This window comes from Mustela nigripes, chromosome 17 (genome assembly GCF_022355385.1).
Source record: "Mustela nigripes isolate SB6536 chromosome 17, MUSNIG.SB6536, whole genome shotgun sequence".
In the NCBI taxonomy this organism is placed as follows: Eukaryota; Metazoa; Chordata; class Mammalia; order Carnivora; family Mustelidae; genus Mustela; species Mustela nigripes.
Window position 1 is genome coordinate 17,169,344 of NC_081573.1, and position 17,887 is coordinate 17,187,230.

Genomic DNA, 17,887 nt, shown 5'->3' on the forward strand with positions numbered 1-17,887 from the left:
CTTAAATCGCTAACGACCTCCTTGGTACTAACTCCATGGACATTTAGTGGGCTATTTTAAACTCAAGAGTTGATTTTTACCACCATTCCCCAAATATGGTCCCTCCTTTTCCCTGGCCTTGTTCTGTAATACTCCTCCCTGCTCTCTCCCCCAGCCTAATATCAGGTCTCAGCTCATTTGTCACTTTCCTTCACTGGTCTCCTAAACTGAGGGTGCCTCCTCTGGGCTTCCACTGCTTCCCTGTGGTTTCCCCACCCCAGCCCTGATCATTCTGCCTGGGCTTCCCCCATTAGAGCTCTGATCTCTCAGTCAATGGTTGCCAGGAGTTCAGCAGGACTTGAGTTAAGGGGGAGTCAGTGGGTCCTGAGAACTCCAGGGTAATGTTTATGTGGGATCTAGAGGGTCAAGGGGGAGTCAATGGATCCTGAGAAGTCCAAGGTGAAGTTTATGTGGGGTCTAGAGGGTCACGGGAGATCAGGACAAAGACATTTAGCCAACGGAGGTCAATGTGAGATCAGGGTGATGGGACAGTTCTATGTCAAAAGGCTATGGAAGGCCACTTAAGGATCAAAAGGCCCCAGGGATCAGTGCCAGGTTACAAAAGAGTCTTGGCTAGAATTGAGCAAGTCCCTTACCCATATCTCTTGATTGGCTCCCACAGCTGCACAGCCATCCCTGAAGCCGATGATCACTCGTGGTTTGCGAGTAGTGCAGCCAGGACAGGGCAGGAAGTCAGCAATGACATGGAACCAGTCAGGATCCTCAGTTCTGGAACCCACCACTGTGGCTAGTTCATACGCACAGGATGTAACAGGCATGGGTGTGAGCCCACTAAAGCCATCAAAGGTGGTGAAGTGGCCCCCCGGCTCGAGGTGGCATGTAGCACCCTCCCCAGTTTCACAGGACCGCACACCCCCATCCAGGATGCAGCCTGTGCCCTGTGGGCAGGAAAAGGGCTGGCACTGGAGGCCTTGACCACGCAAGCACATACAGCGTTCCTGGCAGCCAGGTAGGACCAGAGATTCCCCAACCTGCAGAGACAGACAGACTCAAAATCGGATTCAAAAAACCATTGGGAGTATCAACAAATAAAGCATATGTGTAAAACATACATCATGAAGAACTAAGTTCCCTCACATATAAAGAGTTCCTAGAAAGAAAAAAAAAAAAAAAAAAAAGACCAGTAAGTCAATCTAAAAACATGGGCAGAGGCTATTCAGAAAGTGAATAGAAAAGGAAATACAAATGTTTCTTAGGCATTTGAAAAGATGCCCAACCTCCTAGAAAGACAAATACAAACTAAAAAATCCATTGAGCTATTTTTTCTCTATGAGATGGGCAAAAATAAAGTTTGGTGAGTTTCTGCAAACTGTCTCTCTAAATGTCTATTAATGACATTTTTTGAATTAGGATCTAATCAAGCCTTGTGTACTGCATTTGACCATGGTGGTTTTTAAGTCTCTTAATCTAGGATGATTTTCACTGGTGTGTGAAAAGCCTTAAGAGCTCCCTGCAAATGCTGATGTGTGGCTAGTGTCAGTGCCAGTGTGGAGTGGAAACACAATGGCAGATCTATCAGCCCTTATGCCTTGTTCCTCCGTGTGTGGGCATCTCTTCATTTCCAGGGTGGTCTGGGGTTTAAACCTTCATGTTTTTTCCTATCCAGTAACCCCTAATCTCCAGACAACTATGTCAACCATCCTGGGAGTCCTTTCTTCTGAAAGGACTTTTTTTTTTTTTTTAAGATTTTATTTATTTATTTGACAGACAGAGATCACAAGTAGGCAGAGAGGCAGGCAGAGAGGGAGGCAGAGAGAGAGGGAGAAGCAGGCTCCCTGCCGAGCAGAGAGCCCAGTGCGGGGCTGAAGGCAGAAGCTTTAACCCACTGAGCCACCCCGGTGCCCCCTGAATGGACTTTTAAGAGCTGCAAAACTTTGAAGGGAATACTTTGCTTGCTTGGGGTCCATACATGGTCTTCTGGTAACAGCCTTCCACTTTCTTTGGGGAACTAGCCCTACTTTCAGTCTGGGGGGTTTCCTAGGTGATATACCTATGCTCTGGCTTCAGCTCTGGGCACATGTCCCAGGCCTGGCCAGTCAGAGACAGATCAGAGTACCCCATCTCTCTGCTTCTGTGATCAGCTTAGGAATAGACAAATGACCTACACTGGGACAACAGGAGTCAGCACTGGAACTTCTGCTGAGAGAGAAGCCTGTCTTTCCACTGAGATGGCTAAATGTACATCATAAACTCAGAGCAGGAGGAGACCACCATACCCTACATTCAGAAGTGGTTGGAGAATGAGGCTATGCATGTCCTCAAATACCCATTCTCCATTTCTTCCCCAGAATTAATATTTATAGCTAGACTCAGGCCCACCAGTGAAAGACATGTTCCAGCCTCCTCTGCAGCCAGATGGGGCCCTTCTGTGAAGTTCTGGCCAATGGGATGTGAACAGAAGTGGTATGTCCTACTTCTGGGTTATGCCCTTAAAGAGAGGAGGCCTGACCTTCCTTCCCCTCTTTTTTCTTGGCCAACTTGCATGACTGTAGATGTGGTTGGGAGCAAATGATTGCAATACTACAGAAGAGGCAGAACCACATGATAGAAGGAGCCTGTGTCTCTGACTTGGAGGAACCAAACTGGTTATTCTTGGACTATACATGAGAGAGAAATAAGCTATTGAGTTTAAGCCACTGAAATTTTGAGCCTCTGTTATAGCATTTGGACTTAGAGCCTACTTCATGTGGAAGCCAACATAGAAAAAAGAAAAGGCAGGGATGGAAGAGAGAAAGAAACTTGAGTCCTAGTTACATCATTTGAGTCCCTGAATCCAGCCATGTTTGAAGGCCTCAAATTTAAATAATTAAAGGTAGATATATCCTTGTATTTAAGATACTTGGCCTCATTTTCTAGCAATTACAACTGCAAATGCTGACTGATATAGCGTGGTCCAAGGAACATTTTATGATGAGGTATGGGAAACTCTGCATCCACCCGCCCATGCCTGGGGACCTCTCTTACAGGGATGTAGCGTCCACTGTGAAAACAGCCGCAGTGGTCCTGAGACACACAGTCTGTGCCATCAAAAATGAGTCCAGGGTCACACTTGCAGCCCTCGTAACATTGGGGAGAACAGTGTGCAGGGCTGGTAGGCTCGACACAGCCCCCATCACAGGTCCGTGCACAGATGCTGTAGTGGCTTCGGAGTGGACAAGCCATGGCTGCAGGCAGATGGCAAAGGCCCATGCTTAGGATTCAAGTTTCCCTTTCCAATCCTGTTGCCAGCTTCCCACTGATATTTTCTAACCTTCACACTTTTGCAATTTCAGTTCTCTTTCCCTCAGATGCCCTTCCCACCACACACTACTTATTCCATCTATGTCCTGGCTTCTCTGATCCCCATCAGAAGGGGCTCCTCCTGCTGCCTGCAACCTCCCCCAGACGCATTCCAGACCCACCCAGAGCACTCACGGCAAAGCTTGGGGCCCCTCCAGAGAGTCACAGGGATGCCAGCTTCCTGACAGGCTGCGGTATAAGCTGTGAGGGCATCACAGACACCAGGGTGCTGGCCTTGGGTATGACATATGTCTTGCAGACAAATCCTGAGGAAAGGCTCGGGGCTGATATGGTCCAGGCACCGGCCAAAGGGACCATCGGGTGCCTGTAGAAGTCTACATAGTTCAGGGGCATTGACGATCTGGGCACGTTGCGTGCGGCAGCTGATGCTAAAGTCAAGATTGGGCTGGGGCAGCGGGCAGGGGTTAGTGAACAGGCCTTTGGGCCAGGACCTTTTGTCTGGAGGTAAGTCAAGGGGGCCAACTTTGCCACCAAAGGCCCCACAGATCCCCACCAGCTGGCCATGGAAGGTGGAAGGTACAGTCAGGCGCATCTGGCTGTCCCAGTCATACATGAGATGTAGCCCGCAGGCTGTGTATACCACTACATGGCGGCCCTCCAAAGTGGCCCAGGCCCTGCCCTCTGCCAATACCCAGGGCAGCCGGCAGTGCTCACCATCCACCTGTGGAGGAAAGGGGTCAGGATTGGGGCTGTGAAGGCTGAGCCTGCTCCCATGCCACTTCCCTGACCTTTGCCCTTTGCATTCCCTCTGCCTGGTTTGCTCCTTCCCAGATGTCCACATGGACCCCCTCCGCTCCCTTACTTCCTTCAGATCTTGACTCAAATGTTACTTTCTCAGTGGGGTCTTCCCCATCACCTTATTTAAATGTTAAATCTCTTTACTCTGTTCTTGTACTCTCTCTCTCTCTCTCTCCTTTGTTTTTTTTTTTTAAAGATTTTATTTATTTATTTGACAGAGAGAAATTACAAGTACACTGAGAGGCAGGCAGAGAGAGAGAGAAGGAAGCAGGCTCCCTGCTGAGCAGAGAGCCCGATGCGGGGCTCGATCCCAGGACCCTGAGATCATGACCCGAGCCGAAGGCAGCGGCTTAACCCACTGAGCCACCCAGGCGCCCCTCTCTCCTTTGTTTTATTTATCTTTGTAGTTCTTATACCCATGATCGGATTTACTACTTACTTATTTACTTATCATGTGTTTCCCTAGAGGATGTGAGCTCTCCCAGGACTAGCTGCCCATCAAATCCTCCAGGGCAGGGCTTTCCTGGACCACAGAGAGACTCTCCAGTTTACTGAAATAATCCTCAAGGACTGATTTTCTCCAGTCCTGGGTAAGAGGTGGCAATGCATATCTAACAGCTATGCTTTACCTGAGCCATTACTCCGTCCCAGGTAGTGCTCCTACCTTGTCACATACTCGCACTAACTCATTAGCCTTGAGGGACAGACACGCCCATTTTACTTATGGTGGGGGAAACTGAGGCACTTCCAGGAGGGAGAGGGCGGGGCGTGGGCGCAGTTGAGTGGACACATACCGTGATGACGCCGACAAGGGAGCGGTGTAGTTGCAGATGGTGCCCGGAGATGTTGAGGTGCAGGCTGAGCAGCCCAGCCCCATCGCGGGCCGCGTCTAGGCTGAAGCGACAGGGCCCCTGGCTTCCGCTGCGGGCCAGCAGGTGGAGGCAGGGCCCAGAAGGGAAGGGCGCTGGCGGGGGCAGCGTGAGCACGCGGCCATCGAAGGCGAGCACGTGTTCGGGCCCCGCGAGGGCGCAGCTGCCTCGTCCTTCGGGCAAGCACCGGCGCTCGCCTCCGCGCAGGCCGCACACTCGCCCGCGCCGGCACGGCCGCGGCCCGCACGTCACCGTGCCTCCGGGGCCGCAGTGGCAGCGACGCGTGCAGCCGGGCCCGGGGTACCACGCGGCGCCCAGAGCTCGGTAGCGGCCGGCGCGGAGGCAGCCGCACTTGGCCACAGGCACGCAGGAGGCGCCGCTCAGCACGAAGCCCGCGTCGCACACGCAGCCCTCACAGCAGCTGCTGCCGCTGGCGCCGCGGCCGGAGCAGCTCTCTGGGCCCGTGCACGTGGCGGGGCAGCACGGGCCGCACAGCTCGTAGTGCGAGTGCGGCGGACAGAGCAAGGCTGGGGAGGGCCGCGGGGGGGGATGTGGTTGTGGGGGCCCAGCGAGGGGAAAAAGATGGAGAGACCCGGGGAAGAAATAGCGAGGGTGGGAGAAACGGGTAAGGCGGGAGGGAGGAACAGATGGGAAGGCGGAGACGGAGGGTGGGGGGCCGGGGCGGCGTCGGGGTCGTGGAGAGCAACACGGCGGGGAGAGAGGACCAGAGAATAGGAAGGCGAGGTAGAGACAGGGAGGCACAGAGAAGCACCGAGGAGACAGACAGTGAGAATGAGACAGGCACAAGAGACAGGAAGAAAGAGCTCGTTAATAAACTGCTGTCCCTCTAAGGGGAGGTCTAACTCCTCTCCAAGTCCCACCCTTCTGCACCTGGCTCCACCCACCCAGACTTGAACTTCTCCTTTGGTCCTTCCGCATTCTTCCCCTGGTGTCCCAAAGGCCAGTTCCTCCGAGATTCACCCACTATCTCTGCCAAGCCCTGCGCACTCACGACAGAAGTCAGGCGTCCTCCAGGGCCGCAGGCGCACGCCCAGAGCCTGACAGGCGACAGTGTAGGCCGTCAGGGCTCGGCAGACGATGTGACGAGCACCATAGTGGCGACACACATCGTCCAGGCAGTGGTTCATGAACGGGAGTGGGTCCAGCGCGGCGTAGCATGACCCGAAGGGACCCTCGGCCGCCGTCAGCAGCCCACAGTAGGCGTCTCCAGCGAATCCAGTGCGCTTGGCTTCTGGGCAGGGGCCGGGGCAGAGGGGCCCGCAGAATGGGCCACAACCAGGCACTTCTGCCACCTTCCAGGTGTCAGGCACCTGCATGGTGGGGCTGCTCGGACTGTGTTGGCCACACAGCCCACACAGGTAGGGTCCATAGAGCCTCGGCAGCGTTACACGTGCCAGGCTGTCCCAATCATAAGTCAGGGAGAGGCCGAAGTCCGTGTCTACGCAGAGCTGGTGGCCTTGGTAGTAGGCACGGAGGCAGTGGCCGTGAAAGAAAGGCAGTGATTCCAGAATTCCATCCACCTACAGGGAGGGCATGCAGGTGGCAAGAACAGTGGGGGAGGGATATAGTGGCTGTCAGTAGAAATTCTTGGGAATGTCGATAAAGGGTCAGAGAAAGATCAAGGGGAAACATTGGTTAACAGGGATAGTCATTAGGAATCATAGGGAGATTCAATGGACCATCAGTGAAGGCTAAATGGAGGGTCAATAAAGGATTCCATGTGTGTATGTGTGTGGTGGGGAGGGTCAATGGTGGAACGATTAATTAAAAGTTAATGAGGGATCCGTGGGAGATCAACAAAGGGTAAAAAGAAAGTCAGTAGGGAGGAGTCAGTAAGGGATCAATGGGAGGATAAGAAAAGGGATAATGAAGGAAGTGGACACAAATACAAAAGGTACTGAGGATCAAGAGAATGCTTCTGTGGCTTTGGGTGGCAATGGGAGACTAAGTTGGTGGGTAAAAGGGAGTGGAGTCAATGAATTTTAATGGGACAGTCTAAGGAAGACTCAAACAGTGAGACTAAAATCAAAAACAGGCACAATGGCGGGGGGCGCCTGGGTGGCTCAGTGGTTAAGCCTCTGCCTTCGGCTCTGGTCATGATCTGGGGGTCCTGGGGTTGAGCCCCGCATCGGGCCCTCTGCTCAGCAGGGAGCCTGCTTTCCCCTCTTGCTTTCTGCCTACTTGTGAGCTCTGTCATATAAATAAATATAATCTTTAAAAACCCCCACAAAGACAGGAGTACATACCTATGGGGTGTGGGGTGAGGTTATGAGGACAGTAAACAGGGTTAATGCGCAAGTCAGTGTAGCAGTAGGAAGATCATTTTGGGAGGGGTAGTGAAGGGTTTGTGGGATATTAGACGGAAGGTCAAGGGGAAGATCAAGGCTGTCTTTGGTTAAAGGGGAGTCAACTGAGGACTCAGTGGAGGGTTAATGGGAAGGTAATAGGAGACTCAAGGGTAATAGGAATCTCAAATAGAGGGTCTGTGGGAAGGGGTCAACAGGCAAGTCAATGGACCACGAGGAAATTGGAGGACATCTTTGAGGACCCGTGAGAGTCAATGAAGAGGGGTCACTGTGGGTTACCTGTGGGTAGTAAGGATGGTGAGGGATAGTAGGTTGATCTGGAGCCTTTGAAAACTCACCCGGATGTGGTTGAGATCTTTGGGACTCATGTCCAGCCTCAGGCCACAGGCTGAGAGGGTCAGGGCCTTGGTCCAGGCACGTGGCCGCCGCAATGGGGTCAAATCCAGACTGAAGGGCTCAAGGTTGGCATGGGCTGTGCCACAGAGACCCGCCAGGCGGTAGACACAAGAACCAGGGAATTCATAGTGGGTTCCTCCAAATGTGTGGAAGTGGAAGTCTCCAGTGGCAGCACAGACCAGTGACTTCTCCACGACAGTGGGACTGGGTGGGGATGGCACTAACAGGCAGTGGTACCAGCCACCTATGGAGGCCTTACAGTGACCATGGCACTTGTCAGGCCAACACTGGGGAAGCTTGCTCACCAGGGTCCCAAGGGTCGGGCAGTGACATTGCTGAGTACAGTTGTCTGTCCAGAAAGTCTGGCCTTGGTGCAGGAAGCAGGGACAGTGGGCACGGGGCACACATCGGTCCCCTAGCAGCAAGTAGCCAGGGAGGCACTGGCAGGTTGGAGCACAGGGGTGGTGGCAGTGCTCTGGGGCTGCAGGGTCGGCACATGTGGCTGGGCATGCAGACCCACATGGAACAAAGTGGGAGCTGTCTGGGCACTGGGGACTGGGGCTGGGGAGCAGGGGTGGGAAAGGTGGGGGAACCAGTGGTGGGGCCACAGAGCTCGGGGCAGGGCCCAAGGTGGCTGTGGGGGAGAGAGAAGATCAGGCACTTATGAGTCCCAGGGGTCTGGGTCACCAGTCCTGTCCTTCCCAGGACTTAGAAGTCATGCCCCAATCTCTGACCCCTCAGACCACAGCCCCAGGCACCTTGGAAACGGCAGCTTAGGACTCCATCTGTGATGCCACAGACTTCCTGCATAGGGCAGCTGAAGGGGACACAGGCCACACCCTTCCCTAGCTGGCAGGTACAGGAGGAGGAGCAGTTCTTGATGAGGACAGTCTGGTCCGGCTGTGGAGGAAGGGAGGAAAGCTGAAAAGGGAGGTAGCTTGAAAGGAAGGTGCAGCCAGAGGTTCTGAGATGAAACCCACACAAGGAGGTGCGCGGAGATCCGAGGCAAAGTGGGAGGACCCCAGAGGATGCTCACAGGGAAGTACTGGCCATTGTGGAAGCAAGGACAGTGGTCCATAGGGACGCAGTCACGCCCGGCCGGGAAGAATCCATTTTCACACTCGCAGCCCTCAGCGCAGGGAGTGGGGAGCCGCACCACTTCCTGAACACCTGGACAGGCTGCAGGGCAGGGATTCACACACAGACTGTAGTGGCTGTGGCGGGGGCACCGCATGGCTGTGGAGAGGGGGCTTGTCAGACTCCGGCAAGCCAGGGGCCTGCCCTCTGCTGGCCCAGCACCCTCAGATCGTAGACCTCCCCCTCAGATTAATGGCGACAACAATAACAACCAACAGGGACTGAGCAGTGTCCGCATATGCTATGCAATGCACTAATGCACTAGCTGCTTGAATGTATCCCAGACATGACTAACAGGGCTTCCCTGCTCTTTGTCTTTTATGGGGTTTTCCCTCCCCATCCCATGTCTGACCATGACAGACAGAGATGGAGGCAACCATCCATCTGTAAGTAAAGAGCACCCCAGATTCCAAGAGCAACCCAGATTCCCTCCTGGAACATCTGAACCTAGAGACAGAAGGTCAGAAGGAGATAGACGCTGACACCACAATGATAGTCAAGGTGAGGCTGAGAGTCCATGAGGATCAAGGAGAATACATGTGGACAGAGAAGTTGGAAGTTGATGAGAATTGTTAAATGAACAAAATATTCAGATGCCAGCCAATAAGTCATTTTCTAGGTGTGTGACTCTGGGCAAATTCCTTAACTATCTATGCCTTGGTTTCCTTCATCCATGAAGTGTACTTGCCTGATGGGGTTCTTAGGAGCACTGGCACAGTAAGGTCAGCTGTTCTTTTCATGTTATTATTGGAAACTATTTTTTACATTATTGTTGGGAGAGAAACCAGAGCCTAGGGCCTTAGAGAGGGGATTCTGGGGACTGGTGACAAGCCAGTTCTGCCCCCTCCTGGCTGTGAGATCTGGAAAACTCTGTGCCTCGGGCCTCTACTAGGGTTAGGGTTAGGGTTAGTGTTAGGGTTAGACAGTTGTCCCTAACTCCTGGAGCAGTTCGTAGATGGAGTGAGCAGACTTAAAGCAGGTAAAACAGGTTATCAGACACAGCCTTGTGTCCAGGTCTCCTGCAGGACTTGTTAAAACAGATTGCTGGGTCACACTCCAGAGTTTCTGATTCAGTAAGTCTGGGACAGGGCAAGAATTCACATTGTAAACAAACCCTGAGTATTGCTGGTCCAGGGAAACAATTTTAACACAGCACCTGATATTGAATGAGTGCTCTATAAATGTTAGCTAAGGGATAAAATCAAATCTGTTTTCCCAGCCACAGGGTGTGCAGGGCTTTGTCCCATTTGGTGCTGTATCATCAGCTGGAACCGACACATAGTAGGTTCTCAACTAACACCTGTGTTATGAATGAAGTCCAGACCGCGGTCTCCCTCCCCGGACCCCACCCGGGGCCGGCTCTGAAACCCTCTGCGGGGGGACATACGGCAGAAGCTGGGAGCCCTCCAGGGCCTCATCTCCGCACCAGCCGTCTGGCAGGCAGCCACGTAGGCTTGCAGGAAGGCACAGAGCGCTTTGCGGTTCCCGTGGGCGTGGCCCATGTCGGTCACACAGGCCTGGAAGAAGGGCTCTGGTGGCAGGAGTGCGTGGCAGGGTGCCAGCGGGCCGCTGGGCTCGCGTAGGAGGCCGCAAGCGCCACGCCACGCTGCGTCTGCGCCCGCGTTCCCGGCGGCTGGTGGACAGCCCGAACCCGGGCAGGGATGTGGCGCGCCGCAGGGTCCGGGCTGTGGCAGCTGTAGGTCATCAGACGCATTGCCATTGAAGTTGCCGCAGAGGCCGCGCGTGAGGCCGCGGTAGGCCGCAGGCAGCTCCACGCTCAGGTGACCACCGAGCCGGAAAAGCAGGCGTGGGCCCCCACGCACCGCGAGCACCACGGAGGCGCCCCGCGCGAAGGCGCGCACCCTGCCGTTGGTCAGCGCGAAGGGCAGGCAGCGCCGCACGCCGTCCACCTGTGGGCAGGGGTGGGGCAGCCTAGAGTGAGGGGGAAGGACCCGGTCTGGGAAGAACGGGGAGAAGACTGTGAGCAGGGGTGATGCGGGGAGTGTGTGCCCGAACAGGGGAAGAGTGATAGGGACTGTTGGAGTGAGAAGAGGGACACGGGGAGCAGAGGAGTCAAGGGGTAGGGACATTCAAGGTGGCGCTTGGGAGTGGGCATTGTGGGAAGGGGGAGGGGGGGAGTTGAGTGAGGGGTAGGGAGAGTGAAGAGGTGGACCTGGAGTGCTGGGAGAGAGGGAAACTCCTTACTCAGGGGCTGGAGAGGTACCTGAGAGCATCCACGGACCTGGGGAAGGAAGGCAGCAGAGGATGGTAGAGCTGGGAAAGAGGAGGGAGGGGGTGTGGGGACAGGAGGAGGAGAGAAGAGAGGGACCACTTTGGAGAGAAAAAGATGGGGAGACCTCGAGAGGAAGGGCAGTGGAGAGGCAGGGGCCCCAAAGAGGGGGTTGGGCCAGCAGGGAGCAAGGGTCAGGGAAGGCTGGGTGGGCCTCCTGGGGAAGAGGTGATGGTAGTTGCGGAGCTGGAGAAGGCGCGTGGAGCAGGAGAGGGCACCCTCCTTCCGGAGGAGGAGGAAAAAAGACCAGGAGGAGGAAAAGAGACAGAGATGAAGACTGGCGGCAGGGGAGATAGGCAGGGTGGGCGGGGGTGGTGAAAAGAGAAAGGAGAGAAGTGGGAGAAACAGAGATCCTGAGCATCATGGGACGGGAATGTGCAGACACAACTGTTGAGAGAGGGATTGAAAGGGGAAGGGGCAGAGGAGAGGGGGCAGTGGAGAAGGGACGAGGAGAAGAGTGGAAATGAGGTTGTTGGAGAGAGGAGGGCATCAGTCAGCGACACTGGGAGATCCCACCTGTCAGAACAGAGACTGCCAGGCCGCTCAAAGGAGGCGGACCACGGGGCGGGGACTCACCGTGATGTTTCCCCAGTCCTCCCAGTCTAGGTCGAAGCGGTGACCATGAACGCGGAGCAGCACGCGGCGGAGCTCGGGCGTCTGTGGGCCTTTCTCCAGCACCACTTCGAAGGGCCACACACCCCGAAGGCGGCCCATGCCCGTGCTCACCATCGAATAGGTGCAGGCGTCTGTAAGGTGGAAGGTGGTGCCATCGAAGGTGCGGAAGCGGAGTCCGTCTGAGGCGAGGCAGACGCCTGGGCGGCCCCGGGCTGCGCGGCAGGGTTTGCAGACCACCTGGCCGCCAGCGTGGCAACGGCAGCAGCGGTTGGTCGCGGGGTGAGGGGGAGGCAGTGGCGCACCGGGTTCCAAGTAGCGGCCAGCCCTCAGGCAGCCGCACTGAGCCTGGGGCACGCAGTCTGCGCCACTCAGCAGAAAGCCCGCGTCGCATACGCAGCCCTCGCGGCAGAGCCCAGGGCCGTGGCAGCCAGGCGGTGTCTTCAGCCCCGCGCAAGTGGCTGAGCAATCCGGAGCGCACAGCGTGTAGTGCGAGTGTGCGGGGCACAGCGGGCCTGCGGGAGCAAGGCGGATTGGAGGATTGCTTCAAGGCATTGTCTACTGGGAGTCTCACCCTCCACCTCTGGGGCTAGGATGGGGCATCTGGGGCCCTGCAGCGGTAAAAGTCCACTTGGGCAGAGCTGCAGGAACCTTCAGATAGCAAAAGACCAGGTAGTTAACCATGGATCAGAGGCCTGATTATGGACCAGCCAATCTGTAAGGCCTGGATGGATAAGGGCTGGGCGGCTGGACCATGAACAGGTCTGAGTCCCTGAGAGGTAAGGGGTGAAGGGCTGGTCCATAATCGGGGCTAAGAAGAGGGAAGGATGAGAGCTGGCCTGGACTTTTGTTGGCTTAGGCCTGACACTTTAGGATGGGCCAAGGTTGAGGGTCTGGTGGGGAGTGGAGGGATGGGTGGAACCCAGCGCAGTGGGAAGTCCAGGGTCTCAGGGTTGTATTGTGCAGGGATGAGCTGACATCCTGGGATGGGCAACAGCCCAAGAGCTGGACCTCAGTCAGGAGTGGGACCAGGTTCCCCAGATGAGCAAAGATGGAGAGGCTGTACTGAAGCCCTAGGCACTCACTGCACAGACTCGAATTCCGCCAGGGGAAGACTTGGCCGCCCAGCAGCTGGCAAGTTTCACAGTAGAGGCTGAGCATGGGGCAGGGTCCAATACCCAGGCATACATCCACTATGCAATCTTGGACATAGGGGCCTGGTGCCAGCATCTCATGGCACAGCTGGAAGGGTCCCAGGGGGTCCAAGAGGATGTCACAGATGTGGGCAAAGTGGGCTGGGGTGCTGGTGGTTGGCAGGGTGACACAGAATGGTGGCGGTGGCGGCATCTTGTCAGCAGCATTCAGGCACTCAGTCGGGGAACCCACCAAATAGCTATGGCCAAAGGCCCAAACCAGTGCATCCTCAGGCATATTGGTGCCCAGCACAATTCCAGGCACCTGGAGGTCATCCGAGGGATCCCCATTGTAGTCAGCACACAGCCCCGCCACATGGCCCATATATGCTGCTGGAAGATCCACTACCACGCGGATCCCAGGGGCATAGGTCACACGCAAGCCAAAGGGGCAGCTGATTACAGTGTCCCAGCCATGGCGAAAGATGAGGGTTCTGTTGCTCAGAGCCTGGAATGGTAGATTCTGCCAGTCTCCATTCACCTGTGTGAAGAGGATATGTCAAGCTGGGGCTCTAGGGACCCAGTATTAGTACAAAGGATGCCTATGTCCCTAGGTACAAGCAGGGCCTCCAGAAGGCCTTGTTGAGGGACTAAGGATCTATTAGGACCTAAAACAAAAAAAGCAAAATCAAACTAAAAGCTTGGGATGCTGTCCATAGTACTGATACTTTTTTCAACAAATACTTGGATGATGAGAACTGTGGATTCTCGGGTTTCAGTCTGTGGATCAGATCAGATCAGATTCCGGGATCAGATTTGGGGAGTGGAAACCAACAGCCTCTGAAAGTGACACAGGTGCACTTAGTCTGTGTTCAATAAATATTTGTTGAACTAATGCATGAATGCATTTGATGAACTAATGCAATGACTAGGCTCATTGGTCAAGTTAGGCTGTAGAGTTCTAGAGATGCTTGGATTTCTAGGTAATGGCAGGGGCTCCAGGGTGCTATGCAAACATACAAGTGTTGAAGCTGCTGTTCCTGGTCTAACCATATTTGCCCACAGCTGCTGGGGCTGGGAGTATAAGAATTGGGGGTAAGGGTTTGTAAGCTTTGGGAACTGGGGATTTGGAATTCCTGGACTGGGTCTGGGGATGCCCAGGACTTGGGCTGAAATTGCGTCTGAAATACAGTTAACACATGTAACCTAGAATGGTGGCTGGATCACCATAGGTATTCAATAAGTGATCACCGAATGAATAAATGGGATTCTTGGGTCAGGACTGGAGTTTCAAGAGCCCAGAATCAGGACTGAAAGCTCTGGTATACTGGGGATCACAATGAAGTCAAGGCTAGGAGTTTCTGTCCCAGACACTCAAAGCCAAGAATATCTGTCTCAAACACTTAGGTTGAACTATATGAAACTGCCACATTTGGGGCACCTGGGTGGCTCAGTGGGTTAAAGCCTCTGCCTTCGGCTCAGGTCATGATCTCAGGGTCCTGGGATTGAGCCCCGCATCAGGCTCTCTGCTCAGCAGGGAGCCTGCTTCCTCCTCTCTCTCTCTCTCAGCCTGCCTCTCTGCCTACTTGTGATTTTTGTCAAATAAATAAATAAAATTTTTTTAAAAAAAGAAACTGTCACATTTGTAGGAAAAACCATCGAGTATTGGCAGATTCATATGGTCTGATTTTAATAACTACATGTGTTCAGACAGTGAAGTGAGGTAGTTAAGTGCCCTTGGATTTTGGAGTTAAGTTATCTGGGTTCAAATCTTCACTCCTAGTTTGGTTAGCTGTCTCACTTTGGCAATTTAACTTCTCTGTAAAATGAAAGAAATAATAATATTCACTGGAAAAAAATGGAAGGATAAAGTAAGGATTTGTATCCTTCACTGGAAGGCAGTGTTCCTGGGACTAACTGAATTTAAATAAATTAAAATAAAAATTAAAAAATAAAATAAGACTTCTAAAAGCAAAAATATACCATATTGGTGGGCTGGAAAACTCAACAGTCTCTCCAAATTGGAGTTATAAATCCAATAAAATTACAATGAAAAAATTCCCCCCCAAAAGACAAAAAAAAAAGGCAATCAGTGATAAATTTAAAATATAGCCAAGGCAAACTGCTGATGAAAAATAACTGACAGTGTCTGGGTCCTGTCCTCTGTTGGTCGGGGAATACTCATCCCTCATCCCCAAAGCTCCACAGCTGCTCTCCCAATGTCTCTACCCAGTGTCTTTCCCACCTTGATGAGTAAATTTGCCACACAGAAGTGGAGTCAGAATCATTGGAGACTCTGAATTATGTTTCACAAAGGAAGAAGTTGAGGTCAAGTGTTGTTTGTTTTGTTTGTTTGTTTGTTTACTATTTGCAGAGACAGCATAACAAACCCTGGAGCAAAACCGCCAAGGTTTAAATACCAGCTCTGTTATCTATGAGCTATGTGACCTTGGGCAAATGGCCTCATCTCTCTGGGATAGTTTCCTCATTGGAAAATGGCAAGGTCAATTGTGTCTACCTTAAAAGGACTCTCGTGCATTCTTTGTTATTACAGCGGTGCCTAGTAAGTGACTTCCCTGTAGCCTTTTCAACAACATTACAACCTTTTTCCCTTTGCCACAAGAAGTTATGGGGGACTGGGTAAGAGGCTTCTGGATTTAGGGTTTGGTCCTAAAGACTTAAGGCTTGAGTTCTGATTCGGGGGTTAGTTTTGGGGGATTAAAGTTAAGCAGCTGGGTCAGAGACCATGGGGCAAGAGGAAAGAGGTGGGAGTCCTGGGTTGAGGGTCCAGTATCATAGGACAAAAACTCAAGATATGACCTTAGCTCTAGGTTAGGGGGATCTAGGGATCAGAGTTTGGGAGTCTTGAGGTAAGGACTCTAGGTGAGAGGTTATATAAAGTGGGATCCCTGGGTGAATGTGTGGGCAGGGTTGGGATTTTCTCACCAGGACATGACCGGGTTCCTTGGGGTCCAGCTTCAGGTGGTAACCAGACAGAAGCACTTCGAGGCTACTTGGGACTCCATCAGGACCAGTGCCCAGGAGCACACGGAAGTCTGCCAGCTCCTGCGGTGTGGGAGAACTAAGGCCGCTCAGCAGGTACACACAAGAGCCAGGGAAGCGAAAACGGCGCCCATCGAAGGTGATGTAGTGACCTCCACCGGCTGCCACGCATGTGGCCATGCTCCAGGGCACACAGGTGCGCAAGCCATGGGACAGAATGCAGCGCTCGCCTGGCCTGCAACCACCCTGGCTGCAGATCACGCTCCCTCCTGAAGCTGGGCAGACACAGCGGCGCATGCAGCCCACACCCTCCCATAAAGTCTCGCCTGGTCCCAGCAGACGTCCCTTGTGTGTGCAGCCACAACCACCAGGTCCCCAGCGCCGCAGGACGCAGTCAGGACCGCTGTGGACATAGCCAGCGTCACAGGCGCACGTTTCCCCGCAGGGCAGCAGGCACGACGCTCCCAACGGACCCATGCACGTCTCGGGGCAGGAGGAGCCACACGGCTCATAATGGCTGTTTTGGGGGCACTTGATGGCTGGGGGCAGAGGAGAAGAAGGTGGAGTGGAGCGAGTGTTCACATCAGGACCTCCCAGTCTGGTTCCAAAGACCTAATTATTCAGCTACCCCCGAAATGGAGACATTCTAGCCCTCAGCTTCGAAGAGTCGTGACTAGGATCCTGAGATCCTCCTTCTTAGAATGGAGGCTTTCCAGAAATCTCCATCTCACAGAGTAAATAAGTTTCTATCATCAGAAAGCAGAAGTCCCCGTTCTAGAACATAAAAGTCTGGCCCTGGGACGCAAAACTCTCACCCCAGAGTCTGAAGTCCTTGTCACCTAGAGGACTTTTCGTCCACCAAATGCAAGAAACTTGCCTTTTAGAATTAACTATTTCTGGACCCCAGGGCCTGGAAGCCTTCGCCCTAGGACCCAGAAACCCCACACTCCAAGACCTAGGTGTTCCAGCTCTCAGAAACCAGAAATCCCGCCTCTAGGGCGGAGGAGTCTCCATGTCCAGACCCAGCCTCTGGTGCTTCGCAGTCCCACCACAGGGACCCTGCAGGCTTGCCTCAGGAATCAACTCCAGCATCAAGGAGTGCCACCCCCTCAGTCCCAGAATGCCCTTCCCCAGTAACTCATAGCCTTTTCCATCTAAGGCTCACTCACAGCAGCCAGTCTGGAATCTCCAGGAGTCGATGTTGACACCCAGGCGCTGACACGCGTGCGCGTAGACCTGGAGGGTTAAGCAAAGCGCAGGTCGGTAATTGGGAAAGGGGCAGATCCAAGCCCTGCAGCTGATCTCGAAGGGCGCAGGCAGCAGCACGTCGTGGCAGGGGCTAAAGGGCCCGTTCAGATCGGCCAGAATGGCGCAGGGCCCTGGGGTCTCAGCTGGGGACGCTGGATTGGCGCAGGGAGCAGCCCAGAGGGCGTGGCATGGGGCGTCCGGTGGCTGCAAGGCCCAGGAGCGCAAGAAAGCGCGCAGGTCCGGACCGCCTACGTCGTCTATCGGGTCCTGGTTGAAGTTGCCGCACAGGCCCACCACGTGCGCCCGGTAGCCCTCGGCCAGTTGCAGAGAGAGCGCGTGCTGCCAGTCGTACACCAGGCGCAGCGCTGCTGGCTCTTGCTTCAGACCTGCCTCTGCCCATAGTTCTGAGCTGCGGAAATGCAAACGCAGCCTCCCTCCGTGCAGCGTCGCCGGCAGCCGGATCCGCTGCTGGTCCACCTGCAGGGTGACCCAAGAGCAGGAGTCAGGAGTTACTGGGACAGTGACAGTGACAGCAGGCATTCCTGAGCATTTGAGGGGAAGCGGGGGATGGAGACTGAGGGGCTTGGATTTGGGGATTCGAAGAGAGTGGGAACTTCGGGGAGGGAAGGTGGGAATGAGTTACAAAAAGCACTTGGTACAGAGTCCACCTCATGCTCCATAGGAGGAGGGTCGCAATGCCTCTTGTCCCCTAACACTGGCATCTGGAACCGCCAAATCCTGTGACCTTGAACGTCTCCTAGGACCACATGCAGC

At 54.1% G+C, this 17,887-nt stretch overlaps 1 protein-coding gene across 1 annotated transcript in view; it reads right to left on the bottom strand.

Annotated features, from left to right (window-relative positions):
• Positions 1–17,887, bottom strand: part of LOC132004946 (IgGFc-binding protein-like) — a 29,306-nt gene that overhangs the window by 3,039 nt on the left and 8,380 nt on the right. The window contains exons 5-17 of the mRNA XM_059381612.1: positions 17,035–17,590; positions 15,809–16,404; positions 12,815–13,403; positions 11,694–12,244; positions 10,215–10,737; positions 8,727–8,926; positions 8,449–8,590; positions 7,633–8,324; positions 5,980–6,508; positions 4,893–5,494; positions 3,475–4,021; positions 3,025–3,224; positions 636–1,031 (exon numbers count right to left, since the gene is read on the bottom strand). Coding sequence (XP_059237595.1) covers positions 636–1,031; positions 3,025–3,224; positions 3,475–4,021; positions 4,893–5,494; positions 5,980–6,508; positions 7,633–8,324; positions 8,449–8,590; positions 8,727–8,926; positions 10,215–10,737; positions 11,694–12,244; positions 12,815–13,403; positions 15,809–16,404; positions 17,035–17,590 — 6,123 coding nt within the window. The remainder of the gene's footprint in view (positions 1–635; positions 1,032–3,024; positions 3,225–3,474; positions 4,022–4,892; positions 5,495–5,979; positions 6,509–7,632; positions 8,325–8,448; positions 8,591–8,726; positions 8,927–10,214; positions 10,738–11,693; positions 12,245–12,814; positions 13,404–15,808; positions 16,405–17,034; positions 17,591–17,887) is intronic.